A 25,542-nucleotide genomic window follows, 5' to 3' on the forward strand; every position below is an offset into this window, starting at 1 on the left:
GACAGATGAACTTGTATCCTTCACCCCTGATGGGACAGGAGGAGAAAATAACAACACAGCAAGGCCAGTGCAAGGTCTCTACAAAGACTTGTATGTTAGACCTGTATCAAAAGGACAAAATCAAAATCCAAAGGCCTAGAAAATTCTGCCCAGTTACCTGGATGGTATACACCCAGGTGGTACCCTTTGCATTTCCCTGGTCTTTGCTCCAGGTGGTGCACCTGCAGCCTCAGACCCACCTAGCCAGACACAGCCAGCAAGCCCTTTGAAGGACAGTTGGCCAGAGGCTCTGACTCGGGGAAGGACAGAGTGGTTCTCTGAGGACCCCCGGCCCAACACCTGTGTCTTTTTTGCAGGCCCAGCAATCATGGCCCATTACAAGGCTGAGCAGGATGACTGGCTGATCGTCTACCTGAAGTATTTACTCTTTGTCTTTAACTTCTTCTTCTGGGTAAGTGAATTCTGCCCACGACCACTTCCCTAGTTTCGAATGAGTCAAGTCGCCTTTGTTTTTGGCTTGTCACCACACTCTGGAGTTGATTTCTTCCAAATCAAAGACCACCCATGGGCAAATTCTGCCTACTTTAAAGCAAGCATGTACATTTGCTACTGAGGGGGACGGAAAGAATCCAGGCTGCAGGTTGGCTTGGAGTCTTAGCCAAGGCCTGGGAATAAAAGATGCATAAACATAACAGTGCACTTTGTGTTCCAGTGGTGGTACAAAAGGCTGGCTCTTTCTCCCCTGCTAAGTTGTCGCACCACTGCTTTGTGGGAAATGTGACTGCCTGAAATAATTGCTTGTTTTCCACTGAAGTCCATGTGCCTTTCATGGTTAATATTGTCCAGGCCTAGGCAGAGAAGTAGTCCTGGGTGTCCAGGCTCCCCCAGCTGCATGAAATTCTCTATAGACACTCCCTCAGGCTGCCCACCTGGGTGGGTGAGGTCTTCTTGGAGGAATGGAGTCTGTTCCCTCAAGGCAATTATCTGAGTAATTGGAAGCAGAACACCATCAGTTCCTCCCAAATAGCCAGACAGTGGAATGCATGTGTTTTGTGTTAGAGTCTCGTTAAATTTGCAGAAACAGAAGAGCGAAGAGGGCACAGGCTTTGCAGTCAGTGAGGCCCAGGCGCTGCTGTTTGCTGAGACAATGGCCATGAGCCACTTGTCCTGGCTGAGTGGTTTCCCCATCTCCAGAACAGGATCGTTTTCAGCCTCTTAGGGTTGTTTAGCAGATGCCCTGAAATGGTCCACGTTAAGTGGTTAGGTCAGTCTCTGCATAGAGAAGGCATTCAATAAGTACAATCTTTCAGGCTTTATCTTCCTGAGCAAGAGTTTCCTAGAACAGTGAAGTATGTTGATGAAGACAGTGAAATAATAAAGCTACGTTCATATGGACACTAAGGGCGTGGATGGATAGTTTCAATTCTCAGAGATAAATTCAATAGGGTGTTTAAGATTCCTACTGAGTGGAGATTTCTTTTCAAGAATAGTTGTGTGTTTTTCCCAATTATAAAAGTCTTATAATCTACTACAGATAATCTCTAAAATAATGAAAAGATACAAAATGAAAATTGCCCATATCTCATTGTATAATTTGCTGGGGATGCCATCACAAAGTACCATAAACCAAGTGACTGTAATGACAGAAATGTATCCTCTCAAGGCTCTGGAGGCTACAAGTCCAAAACCAGGGTATCAACAGGCTGTATGGGTAGAATCTTCCCTTGCCTCATGCCAGCTTCTAGTGGTGGCTGGCAATCTTCAGCATTCCTAGGCTGACAGCTGAATTGTCCTCTTGTCTGCCTCTGTCCTCATGTGCTTCCAGTGAGTCTCTGTCTTCATCTGGCATTTTCTTATAAAAAACCCCATTCATTCTGGAATAGGGCCCGCCCAACTGACCTCATCTTCCTTGATTACATCTGCAAAGATCCTGTTTTCGGATAAGAGAACATTAGCAGGTATTGGGCTTAGGACTTCAACAAAACTTTTCTTTTAAAAGATTTATTTATTTATGCATACAAGAGCTGGGGTACAGGCCAGAGGTGTGGGAGGGTGAGAGAATTCACCAGAGACAGAATGGGGAACAGAACAGGCAGATTGACTGAAGTACACTGCTGAGGGGAGCAGGAGGCAAGACAGGAGAGGTCTGCTGCGCCATGTGGATTATTCTCTGGCCGACCGGGGATCAAACTTGTGCTGCAGAGGCTGTGAATTGCTTCATAGTGCGGTGCTTAACCCCTTGCACCACTAGGGAGGCCCATTCAACAAAACTTTTTTTTTTTTTTTTTTAATAGAGGCATTTTTTTTTTTATTTATTTGTTTGTTTGTTTTGTTTTGTTTATACAAGCACCGGGTACAGTCAGAAGCGCGGGAGGGCGAGAGAATTCACCAGAGCCAGAGCGGGGAGCAGAGCAGGCAGAAGGACCAAAGTACACTGCTGAGGGGAGCAGCGGGCGGCAGGAGAGGTCTGCGCGCCATGTGGGACCCTCCTCCGGTGGCCGGAGAGCAGCCGGGGATCGAACCAGCACCGCAGAGGCTGCGGGCAGCTTCGCAACCCAGCGCTCAACCGCTGCGCCACCGGGGAGGCCCAAAACTTTTTTTTTTTTAAAGATTTATTTATTTATTTATACAAGCACTGGGCACAGTCAGAAGCGCGGGAGGGTGAGAGAATTCACCAGAGCCAGAGCAGGGAGCAGAGCAGGCAGAAGGACCGAAGTACACTGCTGAGGGGAGCAGCGGGCGGCAGGAGAGGTCTGCGCGCCATGTGGGACCCTCCTCCGGTGGCCGGGGAGCAGCCGGGGATCGAACCGGTGCTGCAGAGGCTGCGGGCAGCTTCGCAACCCAGCACTCAACTGCTGTGCCACCGGGGAGGCCCCCAACAAAACTTTTTGAAACACAGTTCAACCCATAGTGTTCACCATCTTAGGAACCATCACTGTTAACATCCCTCTAGACTTTGTCTTGATCAGGGTGAGAGATGGTGTGACCCACACATGGGAGTGAGCATGGGAGTGGATACTTGGAGAGAGTCAAAATTAATCAGACTAGGTCACAAATTGGACGGGGTTGAGATGGAAGGGGTGTCTGGAGCATGTACTCCTGGGTAGGTGGTGGAGCTCTTCACTGCAATAGGAGACAAGAGAGATGAGCACTTGGGGCTCCGGTGGCAAGGTCAGATGTAGACAGGGGGGTATGTTTGAGCAGAGATGCCTCGTGGGCAGTTAATTCAAGGGTCTACATTTCAGATGGGGCTCATCCCCACCCAGAGGGAGTTTGCAGTCAAGGAAATAGATGGAATGCTCAGGAAAGGCATGGAGAATGAAGAAAGAGAGACCAGAACTAGACAAGGGGTTTACCCACAAGTGAGGGGTAAACTAGGGTCAACAATGGCCCCAGGTTGTGATGAACCACAGGAGCTCCTGCGATGGGGGATTTCTGGGGCTAAAACATGGAGAGCCCCCAGCAAGCTGCAACTATTAACACATAACCAAGGAGTACACAGGGACCAAAACTATAAAAGGGGGCAACCATCCACCACACAAAGACGAAGGAAACAGACTCTTAGTGGAAAGATCTTCAATCAAATTACTGTGACTAGAGAGAGAAGAAAGGACATTCCTTATTGGGAAACTATTATTTATAATAGTTTCCCAATAAGACCCTCCCAAATTATCCACCCCATCGTAGGCAAATGCCCAGCCAAACAGGGTCAGCCTGAAAACTTGCCACAAGTCTAAGATACCTTCTGGCAAGGAACTCCAAAAAATGGGCTAGGCAGGTCACACAGCTGGGACAGAAGGAGAGACCCAACATTTAAAAATCAAAGTACAAGTGAAGATAATGGTTGTCATTATCCCTGCTAAGGGCCAGAAACAGCCCCCCACATGTCTCTTCCCCATGTATCTCTGCTCAATACCTCTTACAGGTGTCTCTGCATGTCTCTCCTTCATGTGTCTCCTCTAAGGCCCTAGGTGCAAGTCGAAGCTGGAGCTGCAAGAGAGCCAGGCCCTCTGCCTTTCCGCATTATGTAGGTTACCTGGCTGCTCAGCTTCACCCCTACTTCCTAGTAACTCCCCACTTAGGCAGGCTAGTTCTTGGCACACTGGCCCTCGTAATCCAAGGGAGCAGCATCTAAGTGGGGGTGGGGAAAATGACGCCTCCCCTTCACAGAAGTGCATCTGCAACAGAAGGGGGGTCATCTTAGGGGGTAGAAAAGGAGCAGTCAGAGAAGTGGGAGGAAACCAGGAGAAGCAGTGCCATAGAAGCTGGACACCAAGGACTGCATTCAGGGTCAGGGCACTTGGAGCCTGCCAAGGCCTGGAAAATGGCCATTGGGTTTAGCCACACAAGGGTCATTGATGCAGTGAGGGCACTGCGGGGTGAAGGCAGTACAGGCAGGGGGGTGAAGAAGTGAGCACTAAGAGTGGCAACTCCCTGGGTCCAAAGAAAAGTCAGTGGAGCTAACGAGCCATTGGTATACTGACATGTCACCCCATTGGGGTATAAGGCCTCTGATGTTTCTCATCCTTCCTGGGCCAGCTCCTGTAGGGGGAAGCAGACAGCAGATGTGGTGACCACCTCGGGGGCCCTTCCATGCAAAGTAGACTTGGGGTCTGTCTGTTTGGTACAGATTTTCCTTTGGGCGCAGCGGGGAGAAGGCCCGTGGGTGGCAGTGCAGGCAGATGGGCAGCAAGCGTGTTACCAGAGCAGCTACCAGCAAGGGGGAGCTCCCCCATATACATCTCCCTGCCTCAAGTTAAAAATAGCCCTGCCTGGGGACCTGGCTGGCAGAGGACCAGCTTCCCAGGGGCCATTCAGCCAGGCTTATTCTCCCCCTTACAAGACCTGTTGATCTGGGTTTGAAGGTTCAGGTTTCAGTCTACAATCCAGGGGGTCCTGTCATCCTACCCCCAAGATCTATGGCCATCTCCTCAGAAGTAGGTATGGAGCCAACTACTGGCCCATCTCCTCCCACAGTGGAGCACAACATCACAAATTTTGCAGTACACCAAGTCCCTGAGAATTTACCAGAATTTCCCAGGGAGAGGGTGATGTCCATGAGGATCCCTCCCTGGCAAGAAAAACTTCCCTCCCACATGCACCTGCCCCCCGGAGTCCAGATGCCAGCCCTTCCCCGAGCCCCTCTCATCAGAGATGGACCGGGGCCAGCGTCTACACTGGTGGGTGCTCCCCAGACCCGTTTGGTTCTGGCTTCCTTCGAGAACCATGGGGCACAGCCACAGGCAGGGTCCTTAGACAGTGCCAGTCTGCTGTCCCTGCCGCCTCTCCACCACCACCCCACTGCCCGGACAGAAAGGGAGTCCAGCCAGCGAGGCCGACTGCCTGAGCTTGTCTGATTGGGGTGAATGGTCACACTTCCTTGCTCCCCCAGAACTGTGTCCCAGCCCCATAGATCACTTCACCAGGCTCCATTGAAATCCAGCACCAAAGGGACAAGGAAACCAGGATCTTCTCTGCAGTGGTCAGGATGCCTGAAATTGGTGCCACCCACCTGGATAAAGACCACCGTGGTCTTTATCTGGGGGTCCTCAGATCAGCCTTGCCGGTCCCCCTTCATTCTGCACGCGGGGAAAAGGCAGGCTCACCGAGTTCAGAATCGTGCCCAGGTCTCATCCCAGTGATGAGCCACGCTGGCGCAGACGCCAGGCGTTCCAGTCAGTAACGGTGACAAGTGAAAAAGCCTTTCCGCCGTGTTTATTAAGCACCTAGAGAAAGCACCAGGCTTTCCTGCGTGGCCATCCAGGAAATGCTTTTCTTCCCCTCCCATTCCCAGCACGAATCCCCTCCCCTCCCATCACCCCGCAGTGTTGTTCTCTAATTTATTATTTTAATTAGCTGCTTGACTGTGTTCATGATCAAAACTTGCCCAGCCTCCCAGGAGCTATGCCAGGCTGTGAGAACTGGGGAAGCGGCGGGGCCCTGGGCTGGTGTGGCCTCCTCTACTCCTGTCCTGCCCCTTCTTCCCCTGGGGGCCTCTGGGGGATCCAGGGATGCCCACGAGGGGGACCGGGGCCAGGCAGGAGGCAGATGTGATGAGCTCCGAGCCCCCTCCAGGACAGTGAGGCGGCCTGTGCACATGAGCAGCTTCCCGCGGGGCCTCCAGGGAGGGTTGGGAGGGGAGAGCCTCTGCTGGCGCCCCCACCGAGGCTGGAAAGCCCTTCACTCCACGCACCGCCATCGTCATCACGTTGGACGTGGCCTCTGCCCATCACTGAGGGGCCCCTTGGCCCCTTGGCTGGTTTTTCTGCTGCTCCCCTTCTCAAGGTGCTAAGCAGCACAGCACCCCATGGTGTCAGGGCATCTCTGCCTCCCTTGCTGTCGGGGACTCTGGGGCAGGCCATTCTGGAAGGGGTGCAGATTTGAGCTGCGCGGAGCCACGCAGCCAGACCCGTCAGTGCTGCAGACTGTGCTGACCAGTCTGAGCCCCCTGCCTGCTCGGGGGCCCTCGCCTGGCTGTGGCCCAGACACCAGGTGGCCCGCTTCATGGGCCAAACAGCTTTTGTGGGTCAGCAACCAGCTGGCAAAAAGCACAGTAAGCTTGACATTGGGGTCCTTGAGTTCTCACCCCCACTCTGCCCGGGGCCTCGGCAACGTCACGTCTCTGGGCCTTTGTTTCTTCCCCCAGAATACAGAGGGCTAGTCTGGTTCTTTCCTTGCTCGCTTCTGTCCTGCCTCCTTCCCCTGCTTCCCTGCTTCCCTCCACACGAGTCACTGGGCATCTCCCGGGCGTCTGGGGCTGCTAAGATGAATGAGGGGAGACAGGCAAAGTAATGAATACAACAAAACAGCAAACACGCCGGGGTGAGTGTAACTATAGAAACGCGTGCGATGTGGAGCTGGGAGGGGGGACTGCCTGATTCTCTGGGAATGGGAGGTTTCCTCCAGGTTCTGAGAAGGGGGAAGACGAACAGGTGACCTGACATTCCCCCAGCTCTGTCCCTCAGTAAGTCCCTGAAGTTTGCTTTTGTTCTAGTAGTAGATGTGGGGGGGGGGGCAGGGAGCAGCGCTGTGATTCATTTCATCAAGGGCTCTTTCAAGCCAAATCGCCAAGAAAAGACCGCCTGGAAGTGGAAAGTGGCCTTTAGCATGACAAGCTTATCCTTGAGATTCAACTCAGACAGAAGCAGCCCCAAGGCCCCGGGGACGAGGGACGAGCAGAGGATGCCACCGTGTGCTGGGGCAGTGCTGCTCATGAGTTAGCTTGTCTGTGCCCTCTAGCCAGCGGGCAACCGGGCAGCGCTGGTGGAGCTGGAGTGCCATCTACCCTCCATGCGAGCAGAGGGCTCAGCAGTGCCCATAGGGTGCCACCGTGGGGTCAGTGGATTCCCAGATTTGGGGGTGGGGGCCAGTCTTTCCAAGCTACCCAGATAGCCCCAGGGGACTGGCTCCCCAGTCAGGGAATCACCCTGATGATTTTTACTCAGGGTCTTTCCTGATTTTTACTCAGGGACAGTGTCCGGCGTGGCCCCATTGCTGGTCTAGAGGGGTGGGCCAGGGAGGCCCCTTAGGAGAGAGAGGAGAAAAATGATGCTTCTGTCTGGCACCTGTGGCTGCTAGCCTAAGCCACCCCAGGGGCTCCCTACAGGCCTGGAGAACAGTCTGTTCCCCTCAGGTTCTCAGATTGCCCCACTAAAAGTGAAACTTGCCAGACAGCAGGGAAAAGAAATACAAAAGTTGCCCCAGGAACTCAGCAGAAGAGGCCAGAAGATGGCATTACTTTGCTGGCCCCCACCAAGCCCCACCTCCCCCATGACCTGCTGAGTCGGGGATTCCCAGGGGAGGGAGGTGTGGTCCCACTTCCTTGCAGAGAACAGGAGACAGGTGGAGAAACTCCCCTGTCCCCCCAGCCCTTGTTCATGCCTGACCCCCGTCCTCCAGCAGAGGATGGAAGTAGAGGGTGGAAGTAGAGGGCAGGAGAACCATGCGAGCTGGTCAGAAGCCTGATTGCTGAAGAGCCCAGGCCTGGAGATGCTGCATGACTTGTTAGACCCATACAGCAAACGGGGGAGCTGGTGTTCAGACTCTGGCAGAGAACCCCAGCACCCCCCCCCCTTCACCATTCTGCTCTACTCTTACAGTTATTGGGCATCTGCAAAGTTTTCAAGAAAAAGCAACTACTTAGTTTATAGTCACTACAGCCAGGCGTGGTGGATGGGGATGAGAGACGAAGCCAAATCGCAGGCGTCGAAGGACCTCAAGGTCATGCTGGAGACTGGGCTGGGTGCCCTGGGTGCTGGGAAGCTGGTGGCAGTTTTTCAGGGAGGTACCAAGTGGGTCAGCCTCAGAGTCAAGCTGGGACCAGGAAGCTAATGAAGGGGTGTAGTGGGGGGATGCAAAATTGGGCAGGGCACAGGGTGCTTCTGCAAAGCCAGCTTCCCATCAGATGGGGACTGGCACTTGGCCATCCCTGAGAGGACAGAGTTACCCCAGGAGCTCTGGTTCGGGTCCATGGTGGTGACATAGATGATTCTCACCGGGGAAGAGGCATAGAGATGTCAAGTGTGATGCTAAATGTGTAAATGCATATCCAGCCCCCAAACCTGGCCAACCCAGCGCCTTCTTAGCACAGAGGAGGCGCCCAGCAGAGCCAAGAGTGACCTGTGTGGCCTGTGCCACTCTGTGGCTGCCCTGGCACGGAAGGCAGTGGACACTTCTGCCTAGGAAGGGAGGTGCTTATTCCTTACTGGGGGGTTTCTTCCTTATTGGGGACCTCACAGTCCTGGCCCCTGCTCTGCCTGGTTCCTCCTTCCCCCAGACTGACCAGCCTGATAAAGAAAACTCCTGCAGTTACAATTATACCCTCTGCCTGCTGTCCTGCTGGTCTGCTGCCTGATTTCTTTCAGGCCCCAGGCTAACCCTTATCCTCCCCCGACCCCCACAGCACGAGGAATGCCTTGGTAATGCTTCTTTCTATAAATGGGAAGTTCCTAAAGTTGCCCAGCATGGGTGCCCTGGGCAGCGCTCCTGGCTGCTGGTGTCCTCGTTGGTAATGCCAACCTCTGCAGGGGGTTCTGGCTAATGGGCTCCAGGCGAGGGCTTTGAAGAATGTCGTTAATATTCCCCAGAAAACCAGCCCAGTTTCTGTACGGAGCCAAAGTCCTGTGGAATCAACTTTGTGCAAATGGCCTTTGTAATAGCTTGTTGGGATCAGATCCCTCCCGCCCCTATTGGTCCTCGTCCGCATGCCAAGCTCCCACAGCTTGGGAGGGCACCAGCATCATCTTGCTGGAGTGTATCAGCAGAAGGTTGTCCCCCTGGTGCTACCAGGGACACTCAAAGAGGAGCAGGGGCGGGCATAGCCCCGTGGTGAGTCAGGGGCACAGCCAGAGCTGGAACTCAGGCCTGCTGCCCTCTGCCCTCTGGAGACACGCTGGTCACCCTCTCTGACCCTGAGCTGGGGCTGTTGTCTAAAGAGCCGACCTAGCCAGGCAGGAGACCTTCTGAAGGACTTAAAACCTCTTGTACCTGATGGCAAATCCCACTCAGTGGTCTCTGTGGGTGCCAACTTCCCCAGAGGACGTGACCCTCCAGAGGAGCATGGGGATTCCTCATCATCTCGTGCTTCTGAACCCCAAAACGAGGATTTTTTTTTGTTTTCTAGACTTTAATTGGGGCAGTGTGTGTCTAGATCCTCTGAAACCCTCTCCTGTGAGCAGGGACCCTGCTGTACCCACAGCTGGCTGGTGGGCTCTGCCTGCTTTGCGTGATTTTGGCTCTCTCTGTGGCCGGCTGGAGCTCTGGCAGTGGGCAGCCCTCTATTAGCGGGATCAATAGTGCTCCTCTCGGGCCTCTGTGGTGTACAAGGGGTTAAGTCTCAGCACTATGAAGCTATCAGCAGCCACTGCAGCACAAGTTCAATCCCTGGCTAAGCAGACCCACATGGCGCAGCAGACCTCTCCTATCTCACCTGCTGCTCCCCTCAGCAGTGGATTTCAGTCAGTCTGCCTGTTCTGCTCCCTACTCTGTCTCTGGTGAATCCTCTCACCCCCTGCATCTCTGGCCTGTACCCCAGCTCTTGTATGCATAAATAAATAAAAAAATAAATCTTTAATTAAAAAAAAATACTGCTCCTCTCTAGGGCTGCATAACCCACAGCCCCTGCACTTCAGAGCTGCTTTGTTTTTCCTTTCTTTTTTTAATTATTATTTTATTTTATTTTATAGATATTTTTACATCATTTTTCATTTTTACACAATGTATGCATTTCCATCTTGGCTATATTCCCCATACAATTCCTACCCCCCTATTTTGATCCTCCCCCCTCCTCCCCCAGTGTGTCTCTGGTTTATAGTTGCTCGTCGATTTTTATTTTTACTTTATTATAATTAGTCTTTTTCCTGGTCCCTTATTTAGGTTTTCTAGATTCCTGCTATGAGTGAGACCATCCGGTATTTTTCTTTTTCTTTCTGGCTTATTTCGCTGAGCATGATCCCTTCCAGCTCCATCTATGTTGCTGCAAATGGCATGTGTTTATCTTTTTTGAATGCTGAGTAATATTCCATGGTGTATATGGACCACATCTTCTTGATCCAGTCATCTATTTTTGGGCATTTGGGTTGTTTCCAAAGCTTAGCTATTGTAAACAGTGCTGCTATAAACATAGGGGTGCAGGTGTTCTTCGGAATTGATGTTTCTGTGTCCTTTGGGTAAATCCCTAGGAGTGGAATTGCTGGGTCATATGGAAGCTCTATGTTTAGTAGGTCCAGAAATCTCCACACAGCTCTCCATAGTGGTTGGGCCAGTTTGCACTCCCACCAACAGTGCAGGAGAGTTCCTTTTTCTCCACAACCTCACCAACATTTGTTGTTGCTAGTTTTTTTAATATGTGCCATTCTCACTGGTGTGAGATGGTATCTCATGGTAGTTTTGATTTGCATTTCCCATGTCAAGGTGAATGTGGCCTTGGAGACCATCCATAGGTGGTACAAGATGGGGCTTCGGCCCACAAACCTTTGTGGATGACCGTTTCTCTGGGCGAGGCATCCAAAGCTTTTAATCAGGTTCTTGGTGGGTTTCACGTCCCTCATGTAGTGTTCCCATTCCAATCCAAATGTGCCCCTTCGGGTGGCCCCCAATCCAGTGCTCAGGCTGCTCTCTGGACGGGGAAAGGGAGGGGGGTTTGCCTTGACAGCCCTAGTGGTTAATGATTAATGTACATTAATGTGCCGATTTCCACACCCATTAAAAGCCAAATTCCTCAGCTTCTTACTGCAGTTAGATCACTCAGTGTGGTCACATTTCATGCTGTTCAGACTCTCTTCCTGGCACTATCATGTACCTTTGATTAATAAAAAATGAGAAATGAATTATTACTTAATTAGTGCAATGTATTTAGTAGGCAGCAGCCCTCAAAACATAAGATCCATGGGGTCCTTGGTGGTTCTAGGTGGGGAACCTCTGGTCTCATGTCACCCTCTTATGTTAGAGATAAAGAAACAATGGCCAACTCCCCCACCTCACATGTTGAGCAGGGAATTGGGAGTTGCACCAGGATTCAAAATTTGCCCCTGCCATTCGCTCAGGAGTGTGACCACAGACGAGTCCCCTAACCACTCCAGGCCTCCAATTCCTCATCTGTACCCTTATTAACCAAACTATTCTCCCAGGAGATAATGCATAAGAAGTGCCAAGCACATAGTAGGTGCTCAATAAATGGCAGTGGTGGGCCCCCAGCGGCCGCCCTGCTCTGACTGGGTTTCCTGCAGGTGGGGGGGGCCGCCGTCATGGCCGTGGGCGTGTGGACCCTGCTGGAGAAGAGTGGCTACCTGAGCATCCTGGCCTCCAGCACCTTCGCCGCTTCTGCCTACATTCTCATCTTCGCAGGCGCCCTGGTCATGGTCACCGGCTTCCTGGGCTTCGGGGCTATCATCCGGGAGGACAAAAGCTGCCTGTCTACGGTGAGTGCCCACCTGCCTGCCGGGCTCAGTGCCTGGAGGGAGGGAGACTTGCTGGGGCCCCATCTCTACCACCCCTGCCCCCCTGTCAGTGCCTGTACCATGACCCCGCTCTGCGGCCTGGGGAAAGCTGGAGGCAAAGCGGCTGCCCCGGGCCTGGTGCTTGTGACGATAGATGTTCAGAGCAGGCCCAACACCCATCACTTTGGCGTGTGGGTTATTTCAAGCTAAGGTCAGTTGAGGGTCTGCAGGTTCAAGAATAACTTTTATCACTCCCTTAATTACCTGGAATTATGAATATTGGCGGTGTTACCCAGATTTAGGGCTCTCTCCAGAAATAGCTTTGCACGGATGAACGCTCTCTATGGCAGGGCAGACATCATTACAGAAATCAGGTCCTTTCTTCCTCTGAGTTCCCCCCTTCGCTCCTCCAGGGAGGGGAGGGGTCTCCCTCCAGAACCTTGTTCCACTTCTTAGCTCAGGATTTAAAAAAAAAATTGTTTTGTCCATTTACTTTAAGATTAATAATTACATGCAGTCTCGAATCAGCCTGATAGTGCTCCTCCTTATTCCCCTCAACTCTCCCCCACTTTGTTCTCTTCCTTCTCATCGTCCACTTCTCATAGAGTTTGTCTTGGTAATTTTCAAAGAGATGCAAAATGAAAAGAAGGTTATAATGCAGTCCCTGTCCCATTAGCAGGTTCCCCAGCCAGCATCGATAGCCGGTGCCTTCCACCTGTCACCTGCCCCCCAGGTACCATGTCATCTGTTAGTATTTCAATGTGTGTCTCAAAAGCCCACGGATCCTTTCTGTAGGTGACTTAATGTAGTTATCTTTATCACACCTGAAAACAATGCACATTCCTATCCCTTAATACTGTGAAATACTCAAGCAGTTTCAGATTTCCCCAGTTACCCCTTAAATGTCTTCTTTGTTTTAGTCTGTTTGAATCAGTAACTAAATTAGACCCATGTATTAAAATTGGTTGCTTTATCTCCTAAGTCCCTTTACTCTCTAAACAGCCATCAACCACTTTTTTCTGGCAATGTATTTGTTGAAGGAACAGAACACATGTCCTAGAGTTCTCCCAGCCTGGATTTTCTGATCATTAGCCCTGTTGATGTCATTTTCTGTTTTCCCAGGGGTTAGCTCTGGAAGCTTGATCAGACTCAGCTTTGACTGTTGGGCAAGAGTGTTTCCAGGGTGGTGGGGTGGGCTGCTGGGACGCTCTCCAGAGCTAGCTCAGAGCCTGGGGAAGAAGCCAGGGTGGGCTGGCAGGGGAGAGGCCAGCACCCGCTCAGGCCTTGCCAGACCCACCCCAACTCCCTGTGCAGCTGGAAGCAGAGCAGACTTCCCCTCCTTCCTGCCTTCCCCTGGGCCAAGTCAGGGTGCACAGAGGAGGAAGAGACAGAGGAGTCTGGACTGCATCTGGACTTAGCGAGGAAGGACTGGGCATGACCCATCTAGTCTCACCAGGAGATCAGATTGAGCCTGAGAGGCATCCGTGCTGGGAAGATGCCCCGGGGGACTATGTTCTCCTTACTCCACCTCCCCATGCCCTCCATGAACCTGGCAGCCTCGATCCTTGCACATCTGACCAAGGAAGCAGGAGGCAGCCGAGGGACTGTCCCCTGCAGGCTGTCACACCAGCAGTGACCTAGATTTTTAGGTCTGGATACAAAAGTGCTGTGTATAGGCTCCGCAGGATGGCACTCCCCTGCCTAGGAAAATTCCTTACTTCTGCTCTGAGGGGCAGCCCAGAGCAGAGGTGCAGGCTCGTGGGTGCTGAGGGCCAGCAAGGACCAGCCACCAGACATGGGCTGTGTTTCCAGTGAGGAGCAGTTGTGCCCCAGGACAGCCCCACTGCACCCAGCCGTCCCTTCCGTGGCCCAGTGCAAGTCCTTGCAGCTGGTGGCACATTCTCCATCTTATCAGTGCCAGCGGATGAAGTCGGAGAGTGCCACTGAGTGACAGATGTGCTGTGTGGGGGCGGGGGAGATAGTCCAACCCTTACAGGGCCCACTGTGGTGCTGGGCCTGGAGCGATAACCCTTCCTGCCTACCCTTGCCCTACTCAGCCCTGCTCCCTTAGGAATGGGGTCTGGCTTGGTCTTGGTTCTCAGGTGAACCTCCTGGCCCACCAAGGCAGGCTGCTGCCCATGTGCCGCCCCTTCCTCCCACCAGGTGATCTTATTGCAGCAGGACAGGACTTCCCTCTACCACCCAAGAAGGAAGCCTCGGACCCTCATCTAGAAACTTCTTCCTGACTCAGAAATTCTCTTGGCTCTCAGGGAGTCCCTAAAGATCAGTCCCCTGCCGGGCTGGGAAACAGCCCCTGGTTGCACCCATGCCCAGTTATAATTCAGATGGGCACCATGCCATGTGGCCACCTCGACCCTTCCATAGCAGCCGCCAAAGTCTCCATCACCAGGGAGTCTGTACTAAGCGCTGCTCTGAACACTGCTGCAAGGGCCCTGGCTTAGTCCTCGCCCAGCTGTGCATGTCACAGGCAAGGCATAGAGAGCCGGGGCATAGAGAGCTGCAGCAGCTTGCCTAAGATCGTCACACTGCTAGTGAGGGGCACTCAGGGTGGCCCCCAAGCCCATGCACCATCCCCCCCCGTACTATACTGCCTCTGCAAAGTTGATTCACCCACTCCAATGAGAAATCTGGCTCCATGTGGAGCCAGTAAGCACTGGAGCTGAGCTGGGATCCCAGCCTGTTGGAACTTCCCCTGAGAATTCACATCGCCCAGGAAGCCATGTTTTGGGGCAGGCAGGGGGACGGGAAGCCGAGGGCATCTGTCAGGACACAGTTTCCCCGTGTCTCTGGATAACAGAACTGGGCAGCCACTCTCAGAGATCTAGGTGGGTACAGCGAGGACTCCCAGCCAGAGCCCTAGGGCAGGAGACCAGGTGGGACCTTGGGGGGCGGGGAGAGGGACCCTGGACGCTCCTTGCTCTGTTAAAATGTGGAAATAGTGATGGCATGAGCAGAGGTCAGTCCAGAAGGTGGATGAGAGTGTGGGTCACCCAGGAACAAGCGGGGATACTCGGCATGATTGGCTTTGGGAAGAACAGTCTGATCAAAACTCTTCCTCTGGGTGGCTCTGAAACCAGAAGAGGAATCCCTAGGAGTGACCAACAGCTTTCTGCTCTCCATGCCGCCCATCACGGGCAGCCCTTCTGCACTCCCTTCTTACATCGTCGATTTGCAAGACCTAGCCCACCACGCAGGCTGAGCTGGTGTCTCCCGCCTCCCGTTCACTACCTCATTGTCACTTGGTCTGAGCCTCCCCAGGGCCTGGGGCTGACTGCAGGGGAGAGGTGGGCACTTTGTAGAAGACCAGGCCCTGGGTCAGGCATCCAGGCCTGTACACACCCCACACTCTGCTCTGGGTCAGCTAACAAGAGACCTTCCCTTCCCTCTGGGACTGAGGCTGGCCTGGGGCACAAGAGCTGCCGCTCAGCTGGTGCAAGATGCCGTCCCCATTTGGCTCTACCTTACTGCCTGCCTGCCTTCCCTTCCACCCCACACAGAACCGTGGCACAGCACTGATCAGTCATGTCAGAGAGGCCCCTGCTTCAAACAGGTCAGGAGACAGCACACACAGACACCTGCCATCCAGGAGTGTGGGGACAGGCAGCTCCCCCTGGGGGGGCAGGCAAACTGCAAACCTCAGTCTGGAATCTTCCTTTGCTTCTCTCTGTCCCTGTCTGAAAGAACCAAAGACAGAAGCTGCCCAAGGACAAATGTGAGTGAAGCAGTGGATCCTGAGTATCCATGTCCTGGCCCATCAGACCCTGAATTATTGAACACTTGATTGTTTAAACAGAAACAATTAGAGCTTTCTTGGGCTAACACGTGTAGGAGTTTTAAAACCCAGGCTCCCACTTAAAGACAAGTGGTATGGCTAAGTCCATTTGAAAGGGTTCTGTGGTTGCTGAGGGCTCCTTCCTGATTGCATGGCATCTGTTCCTCTCCATGTTGAACTTCCTTTTGAGATCTTAATAGCTTAAGGCTGAAGGCAGCTCCAAAGGAAAAATGCAGTGAGAACAGCTTATACAAAGTGGTCCCCAAAGAGGAGAAGCGAAGATGAAAAACTCTGCATCTGAGCGATAGGTGTCCAGCTTGGATGGGGAGGCAGGAGAGGGCTGGCATCAGAAATGCCCAGAGAGCCAGTGTGGCAGGGGCAGGTAGGTCCAGTCCGTCCAGTGCACACGGCACCATGTCCGCCCGGGCCAAGGCCCTTCCTCCCAGCACATCCACAGCCCTTCCAAGCTGCTTGCCCCAGACGTGCCTGTTCCTCAGGGACAGGAATAGCACGTCTTGGCCTGGTGCTGAAATGATGATGAACTCCGTGTCGGAAGTCTGCAAGGGGCACAGGAATGGGGTTTAAATAATTCACACCAGATCTTTTTTAGCTAAGGCTGCCTGAGAGAGCCAGACCACGCGGGCCAGCTCAGTCTAAGGCCAATGGCCAAGAGAGATGCCACTCTGGTGAAGAGAAAGGATATTTTTGGAGTTTGGAGTCTGGGCTCTGAAAACTTGGGTATCTTATGCCACATGAAGATTATAAGATGGATGTCTCAGGCCAAACTAGGTCTTTGTCATAGGATCTTTTGTATTTAGGGGATGGGTTAAAAAGTAAGAAGTTGTAGAACCAACTTCTGAAAATGAGAGCACCACCGATTGGTACACTTGCATCAGACACTCTCAGACTTGGCTAACAAGTGTGATCAGGACTCAAGTCTTGGTCTCCAAAGCCCAGCTTGCTCGGGGACCTCAGGGAAGTCACTCCCAGCTACCCTGGTGTCCCATCTTTACATAGAGGTGAAAGATGAGGACAAGAAGGATGTATTTTAGGTCTTCGGAAATGAGTCACCATATTAGGTAAAGGTCATAAAACATGGCTATAAACCGTTATTTACCTCACCAAGCGCAGGAGCAAGCTCTTTGAGAAGGAGCCTTAACAAATGGAACTCTTCTCGAGCCAGTACCGCCGCCCAGCCCCCCACCCCGATCCTTCCCACTTCCCTTACCACCAGCCTTGGTCCTCTTCTCTGCTCCCAGCCCCTTGGGCCAGAACTGGGTCTTAGCGTCAGCCATCAGCCGCGTGGAGTGGCTGAGTCCCAACATCCGGCACAGCTGTCCGTGACGGCCTCCCTGGGCTGTGCGCCCTGGGCTGGGGCCAGGAGCGTGGAGGTCACCTTCATCTTTCCAACAGTGATGGCTTATTACAGGAATGGCCTGAGGCTCCCAAATCCATATCCTCTCTCTTCTGCACAAACAGGCTAGGCAGCTGCACCTCTGGAACCTGAGTGGCTCCCGCCCGCAGTCCGTGGTTAATTGCCAGAAAATAATGCACCCTGAGGTCATTACCACTGAACAGCTGGCCCTGTCTTTTCCTGCTTGGCCTCAGTGGTTCTGAGCAACTTGACCTTCCCTGTAATTCCCTCCCACAGCCCAGCTGGGAGCCGCTAACTGAGCTCCCCTCTCTGCGATTTAACCTTGGCAGGGTCTCCGCTCTCCTGGTTTAGTCTCCCCACATTGCTCTGAGAACAGGCTAGTACTTCTCCTCCATCCCTACCTGGCTGGGTATTGAACCTCGATTTCCCAGCTGTGGCGGGTTCTATTTCCAGTGGTGTAGATTGATGGGGGAGCCAGCAAAGTGCCCTCTTTATGGCAGGATCAGGCAGGTGGAAAAACTCAGAATGTTCAATTTTATCAAGTTCTTAAAATGTAGCTCAACAGCGGTAGGAGTGGGCGCCGAGCTGCCCCATCCTGTGCACACACGTGAACCTGCCCCAGAAGCGACCTGGGGCCTGGCCGGCTCCACTCAGTATACATCCATCTGCAGACTCACTGTCGAAGTCGTCACCTTAATGTCACAGTGAGAAATATTTCTGTGTCGTGTCTGCAAAGCCTCTCATTAAAGAAAGTATTGCCTTGGTTCAGAGAGCGCTGTGCTCTTCCAGCTTCGTTTGGATCTATAGTTTTTGGAAATATCCAACGTTGCTTCTGGTTTAAACTGTTCCATTAAAGGATTAAAAAAAAATCAGATAGATGTGCAGGGGGCTGTTGAGGGGAGGTGATTGTCTGGGTCCTTTCTGTGCTTAGCAAATGTCTTGGCCTAGGTTGGGCATATTTTGAAATGGCATGTTTCTTCTAGAAGGCTCTGAGGCCAAAGTTAGAGGAGCTTTCTTTGGAATTCCCATTCTGGTTGCGATCAGACTGAGGGATTGGAGGCAGCCCTGGGAGCCCCAGGATTAGAGTGGATCTGGAAGTTGGGCAGGAGTGGACATGTCCAGGCCCAGGGACTGTGAAGATGGGTCACTATGCCGGGGGTCAGAGCGTACACAGTCCTGGAGAGTGTGAGACCCCACACTGGAGGTTCAGAAAAGGGTCATGGCCAGAGACTTCGGGCTCAGAGGAGATTGGAGCTAAGGTTAGCTGGCCAGCAGATGCGGAGCACAGCAGGTCGGAGCAGTGAATTGCAGGCAGGCACATGGAGAGAGCAGAGGCACGAAGTTCTGATGCCCCACTGTGTGCAGGGTGCTGTGCACACACCAGGTGTTGCACACCTTGTAAAGCTTGTGCAGTTACTGGGTGCCGAGATAAGGTTAGTTCTGCTGAGTAAAGCAAAGGGCAGAGGGACAGACAGGCATTGGAGCCCGTGGCTATGAACCCCACGCCAAGCAGAGGCGTGAAGGAGCAAAAGCTCCCTATGGAAGAGGCAGCCTGCACCAGAGAGATCGCCCTGAGCAGCCTTCCCTGCGGGCGCTGGGGACTGATGAAGGCCCGCGAGAATTCCTGGTGTGCCCTAGATTTCTGTTTTATGTCTCCATGATCAATTCTCATTCTTTTCCTGACACCCCCACATCCACCTAACCACATCCACCCTAAAATGTGGAATCCACCCTAAGTGAACTCGGCAGCCTGGCCCATCCACCTGCTAGCCATTTTGGGGGGTGATGTCACATGGCAGGTAAGACTCTAGAGCTGGAATTCTGGGTTCAGCCCCCCTCACTGGGTTCAGTGAGGCTGATGCTGGCGTTCACACAGCAACTTAAGTAATGCTCTGCTCACCTCCATCTCTGAGGGTGTTTGGGAGCAGCATGGGAGAGCTCACAGAGGGGCTGGGCCTGGGGAGGGCTCTGACCATCATGGAGCGCACCCTGCGTGCCCCGGGGCTGGCCACCAAAGAAGGGTCAGTTACTATTTTGTGTGGAAGAGATACCTTTCCACGACGCCCACTGTAGAAAAATGGCTTTTCCTTCCGCTTCTCCAGCTAGGTTTTATTTATTTCTTTTTAAGATTTATTTATTTATACAAGAAGCCAGGTACAGGCCAGATGCGCGGAAGGGTGAGAGGTTTCATCAGAGACAGAGCGGGGAACAGAACAGGCAGACTGACTTAAATACACTGCTGAGGGGAACAGCAGGTGAGACAGGAGAGGTCTGCTGCACCATGTGGGATTCTTGCCGGCTGACCGGGATCGAACCCGCGCTGCAGAGGCTGCAGACAGCTTCACAGTGTGGTGCTCAACTGCCTGTGCCACCAGGGAGGCCCTCCAGCCAGGTTTTAAGAAGCAAAACCAGTCCACTTGAATGGGGTGGTCACCTCCTACAAGAGAATGAGGGCTCACTAGGGTCCTCAGCCCCCGCAGGGGCAGGAGAGGCAGGATAGCACAGGGATAGTGAATACTGACTTTCTAAACGCACATAGTATCTGAGACTGTTTTGCTTTCTTTAATAATCCAAAGTAAACAAATCAAATTGAAAAGAGAAAGCCTTCTTTCTGGAGGTGATCTGCCCCAGCCCAGCCTGCAGGGCAGCTAGGGAATCTACAGCTGCCTCCGTTCATTGATCCTTCCCTGAGTGAGGGCAAGCACTTCTTCTGCAGAGGTGTCTCCCAGGCAGGTGCAGCGTCAAGCCCCTCACATGCTTCTGTGCCCAGTTTCACGCATCCTGGGAACTAGATAACACTCCTCAGATCTTTTTTGTGTCTCCCATGGCACATCAGCACATGTGGGCAAATCAAGTCCCAGTATCAACCTTAAAATCTAAAAGTAAATCCATCCATCAGTTTCTCAACCTCGGTGCCATTGACATCTCAGGCCGGATCATTTTGTCCTATGCACTGGAGGGCATTCAGCAGCCTCCCTGGCCCAGGTCTGCACACTCAATGCCAGTAGCACCCCCTTTACCAGTTGTCGCTGTAACAGAAATATCTGCAGACATTGCCGGCATCCCTGGGGGCCAAGTCATGCCAGGTTGAGAATCACTGGTATAAATTGGAGTAGCACTGATCCAAGTAAGATTAAGCTGCTGCCCCCAAGTCGGGGCTGGCATGCTTGGTCTGTTCCCTTGGCTGGAGGCAGGCTGTGTGGGAAAGCACTCACACCACTTAACCCCGGGCATTTGCCGAGTACATATGCAGGCCCAGTGCCTGGCTGGCGTTCTGAGCAGATAGAGCAGTGCTGCTGGAGCAGAACTGCACAGGGCAGGTGTGAGGCTGCTGGCTGCCATGTGAGGAGCAGTGTGGTCAGCGGGGAAGGACACAGAGACACCAGGGGTCTCGTTGAGAGAAGCAGCAAAGAGGAAAGTGTCTGTGCCGGAAGACAGAGGCCTTAGGAAGCACCTAGATGTCAGGAAGGGGTGGTGGCAACCATTGACAACCCAGAGACGACTCAGTGCCAGCATGATGGAGCTGGGTGCAGAGCAGGAATCCCTGGTGCTCTAGTGGGGCAAAGGCACAGGGCTGGAAGGCTAGTCTCTTGTAGTTGCATGTGCAGGAACCGAGGGGACGCTGCAGATTTGCACAGCCGGCCCGCCAGTGCGGGAGGGGTCCTGAGCTGCTGTGGTTAGACGGCGGAGTCAGGAGAGGCTTGGCGGAGTACAGGGCAGTGGGGCGAAGTTGAGGCTCAGAGGGTTAGAGCTCATGGTCTCACATGGGAAAAGCCAAGGCCTGGCTTGCTTGCCCAGGCATTAGCCAGCCTGCTACAGATGTGGTCTGCGCGGCCCCTGGTGAGGGAGGATCCCGGTGAGCACAGCCCTTTGCCTGCCTCCCAGGGGCTGTCATGCCAGACCCATGAGGCAGGGACCCTGCCCAGGCCAGTCACGTACCTGCAGCGCTCTCCACCAAAGCTGCCATGGGGGCCGGTGCACGCGCTCCCTGAAACCCCACCCTCAGCACCCCAGAGCCCCAGTCTGGTCCCCACTTCTTCCCAGGGCATCTTTGCAGCTGGAGGTCTGCCGGTGGGAGGAGCGTACTCCCTCAGCCCACTGCTTCTCGGAGGATCTTCCCTCTGACAGCTCCGGTAGCATGGCTGGCCTGTCTGATAGCTCGGAACATTTGCGCAGGGCAGGCATGTGCTAAATTAGGCTGCCATTAATCCTGAGATGTGCTTCCATCGCTCCCCCGGCCATCATCCCTCTTCCCCAGCCAGGCTTCAGTGGCAAATCCTGGCAGTGACGCCCCAGGGGGCAGAAGGGCACAGCCACCTTCAGGGCTGTGCCTCCAGGGACAGCACCATAGAGAGAAGGCTCTCCCGCCCCCTGCAGGAAGGCGGCAGGATGCCAAGCTGCCTCCCTCCCCACTGCCTGTTCCTCTGGCTCAGTGACAAGCTCCGTCATCTCTTCTTCCCTGTCCACCCAGGGTGCACAGGAAGCTGGGGACGCTGGCCACGTGTAGGGTCCTGCGCGGCAGGATGAGAGCGCCTCAGAGAAACTCAGTGGGGCAGGAGAGCAGGGCAGGTGTGTTCTGGGAGGAACCTCAGGGCCACGTGTCACATCTCTGGGGCTGCAGTGCATTAGAGAGAAAGGCCCTCTGGGTGGCTGTTGGTGCTCAGCTGCAAGCTGTCATGTCTGATGGACTCCAGCTTCCAGGAGACAGCAACCAGCTTGGGCCGACTGGGCTGGCTGCACCGGCCCCTGGCTGGCCAATCTGTTCCTCATGCACTGTGGCCCTTAAGCTGCAGGCACAGGAAACAGGCCAGATCTCTGTGGGTCCTCCCGGATGGTGGCCATGCTGCCACCATACCGCAAGCACAGCCGCCCACCGTGTAGGTAGCCCTGGAGGCTGTGTCCTGCCCAAGGAACCAGGAAAGGCTCCCTAGCTACTGAGCCATCTTTCCTATGGGAGTGTAGTTTCCGCTTCCCAACTCGGCGCCAGCGGCCGCCCACCCAGAGCCAGCAAGTGCCAGAGCCTGGACTCAACCCCAGTCAACAGATGCTTCTCCAGCCTCTTCAGGCCTCCAGCCACAGACCTCCGGTCAAGCTCCTGCCTCGGTGTACCCAGACCCACTCTAAACACTGGCCATCCTTCCTCCAGACCTCTCCCCATGGCGTGAGATGTCCCTGGGGTCCACAGAATGTGCTTCTCCCCACTCTTGACCTCATCCCATGTGACTCGGATCTTGGAAGCCACCAAGGCCCCATACTCCACACCCAGCCCCTATACATCCACCTCAGGATGGCCAAGGAGTGCATGACTCTGGGGATGGACGGAACTTGAACAGGCCATTGCCTACTTGGGAACCTCAGAGGTTCCAGCCACTAGTAAACAGTTTAACAAGAAGGCAGGACAACCGGTATCTAGACAAGGTTTTATTAAACTTGTGCAAGAGGGAGTCAGCCCTGGAAGAGGAAAGTCCCATTCTGGCTCTTGGAGGGGTGGACTTGTCCACCAGGGCAGGCTAGAGGAGAGCGAAGTTCCAGCATGAGAGGGGCTGGCCCTGTCGGAGAGCTGCATGCGTCTCCATGTCACATGTCTCATCAGCATGTGAAGTCTCCACCCAGGGGTACGCCTTTTAGCATTATGAGACCCTGCCCCGGCTCAGGCCCCCAGGCCAGCCCCCTTCCAGGAGAGCAGCCATCAGTGAGGCGGTGCCTTTGGCGCAGCGTGTGCCTGAGGTCAGTCTGGTGGGCCAAGCTGTCTAAACAGGGTGATAGGCAGGACCCACTCATTGCGGCTCAGCCCATCCAACAGGACATTGGCTCATTCACCTGCGTTGTCTCACTGCAGGCCAGAGGCCTGTCCTGGGGTGGCATAGAGCCTGGGGTGGGCAGAGAAGGGGCATAGGAACCTCCACTTGTACTCTTGTCAGGCTCCACAAGAGGGGGAGCAAGCCTGCCGCCATGTTCAGAGCCTGGGAAGCTTCCCTGGGGGGCAGGGTCAAGGCTGGGGACAGTGGGGCTCAATAAATAGCTAGGGGGCTAGGGCAAATGGAAGATTCACTTAACCGGAAAGGAAGCCTTGCTCATAGGTCAGAGTTCTTTCTCTGAAATGTCCTTTTCTTTCTTTCTTTTTTTTTTTTTTTTTTAAAGATTTATTTATTTATTTATACAAGCACTGGGCACAGTCAGAAGCGCGGGAGGGTGAAGAGAATTCACCAGAGCCAGAGCGGGGAGCAGAGCAGGCAGAAGGACCGAAGTACACGGCTGAGGGGAGCAGCGGGCTGCAGGAGAGGTCTGCGCGCCATGTGGGCCCCTCCTCCGGTGGCCGGGGAGCAGCCGGGGATCGAACCAGCGCTGCAGAGGCTGCGGGCAGCTTTGCAGCCCAGCACTCAACTGCTGCGCCACCAGGGGAGGCCCTCTGAAATGTCCTTTTCTCTATGAGGCCCTTGCCTCCCTTGCCAGGCCTGCTGCTAAGTGTGCTGGGGATGGTCAGGGCAGGCCCACAGCCCCTGACCTGGCACGGCCTCTGAAATGGCCCCAGAGCCCCCTGCCGGGCCAGGTCACACGGCCTCTGCCCACATTTCTTGCCCGACTTGATAGCATCAGAGCGTACCCGTGGACTGGAACTCTGCTCAATCCGGCAATAACCTGTAGTCCCACCAAGCAGGTGGATGGACGGGGCTCGGGGTGGGGGAAGATGCCACCCCATCAGTGCCCAAGAGTAGGGGCTGAACTTGCCCAGAGGAGCACACTCCCAGGTAACTGTGTTCCTCCGCCCTCCTCTCTTCCTTACCCGCCTCTTTCCCTCCTGCCTGCCCCATCCCTTGGCCGCCTTAGCCTGCAGCAGCTCCCTCTTCCTGTCCCCTCCCAGTCACATGGGCCTGACATGCATGTCTGACCCGTTGGCTCCTACAAGAACACATGGGATTGATCAGCAGTGTCCCGGAGCCTCCTGACTGTAGAATCGAGTGGGCGTAAGGGAGAGAAGCAGGTCACAGGCCAGCGCACGGCCGGGAACCCAGCCAGGCCAGCTGCTGTGGGGCCGAGAACCCTGGAGGAAGCTGGCCAAGGTGAGGGGGGGTTTGAACCCCCTGGAGGGCCATGAATACTGAGAGACTCCAGCGCCTTTCCCAGTATCTCTGCCTGTGTCATTTCCTGAGCTTGGTCGCTGTTGCACCCACCTGCCAGAGCCACATCCTGAACTCACGCAGCCCAGGCTCTCTGCAGTCTCCAGGCTTTCCTGGAATATGCTGCCTTCCTCTGTACCTGGCAGACTCCTAGTCATCTAGAGATGACTCAGATATCACCTCCTCCAGGAAGCCTTCTCTGACTGCTCTCCCCCAGCAGGGGCCTCCTAATGTTCTAAGGGCTTGTCCTGGAGCAGCATATACGACACAGCATTGGAATCGCTTCCCTGTCCCCTGACCACCAGTAGCTTTGAGAAAATAACCGTCTTAGGATGCCCAGCATGTAATAGGTATTCAGTAAATACTGGATGGGGTGTGGATTAACAAATTGAACCCAGATCCGGGAGTCTGGAGCCCCAGGCCAGCAGCCAGCACAGCCAGCCATGCCCAGAGCTGCTAGGAAGAGAAGATGGTGTGGGTGATGGGTCCCTCACAGGCTGCCCCAACTCCCACACTGCTTTGGGGAAACATTTGTCATAGAGGGCTTGACACGCCATCTGCCTGGAGTCCTCAATCCCGGTGCGACTGTCTCTCTTCTTGCTCCTAGTATTTCTGCCTCCTGCTGGTGATCTTCCTTGTCGAGCTTGTGGCAGGGGTCTTGGCCCATGTGTACTACCAGAGGGTGAGTGGACATGTCCTCCTCCAATTCCCTCGTCTTACCCCCCACCCCGCGCTCTCCCGGCCAGGGCAGAAGCCTGGGAGTGGCACTGGGGACCAGGAGGGTGGGGGTGATCTCCCAACACCTCTTCCCTCTCTACCCTCCTCAGCTGAGTGACGAACTGAAGCTGCACTTGACCCAGACTCTGGCTGAGAACTACGGGCAGCCCGGAGCAGCTAAGATCACCGCCTCGGTAGACCGTCTGCAGCAAGATGTAAGCCTCCGCTCTGGTGGCAGGCCACCCAGACATGGGTTCAAATCCTGGCTCTGACCTTTTCCTGTGTGACCCAGGGAAAATTACTTACCTTCTCTGAGCTTCATTTGCCACATGCTAAAATGAAGCCTCAGAAGCAAGAGAACGCTAAATCTGTATCCATACATACAAGTTCCACGCATGGGAAGTACCTGCTGAAGCACCTACCTGGGCAGGTCTTTACTTCCCCCCCCTTCCCTCACTTCCACCAAGACCCCTCCAACTACCGCCTCCAAGCCACCCTGGCTGCTTTCCCCGTGGGGGGCCCTGTGGCAGGAAGCTGGCCTCCTCAGGAGAACTCCATCTGCCTTCCTCCCCCGGGAGCTGGGAGGTGCGGCCCCAGAAAGGT

At 54.1% G+C, this 25,542-nt stretch overlaps 1 protein-coding gene across 1 annotated transcript in view; it reads left to right on the forward strand.

Annotated features, from left to right (window-relative positions):
• Nucleotides 1-358: 358 nt before the first annotated feature.
• The window catches only part of TSPAN11 (tetraspanin 11), a gene marked incomplete at its 3' end in the record, with an annotated part of 30,956 nt that continues 5,772 nt past the window's right edge, over nucleotides 359-25,542 (forward strand). Inside the window, exons 1-4 of the mRNA XM_084255510.1 lie at nucleotides 359-451; nucleotides 11,727-11,918; nucleotides 24,830-24,904; nucleotides 25,050-25,154. Of these exons, the coding sequence (XP_084111636.1) occupies nucleotides 368-451; nucleotides 11,727-11,918; nucleotides 24,830-24,904; nucleotides 25,050-25,154 (456 nt within the window). The 5' untranslated portion in view covers nucleotides 359-367. The remainder of the gene's footprint in view (nucleotides 452-11,726; nucleotides 11,919-24,829; nucleotides 24,905-25,049; nucleotides 25,155-25,542) is intronic.

The sequence above is a fragment of the Talpa europaea genome, assembly GCF_964194135.1.
Source record: "Talpa europaea genome assembly, chromosome: 15".
NCBI classification, from domain to species: Eukaryota; Metazoa; Chordata; class Mammalia; order Eulipotyphla; family Talpidae; genus Talpa; species Talpa europaea.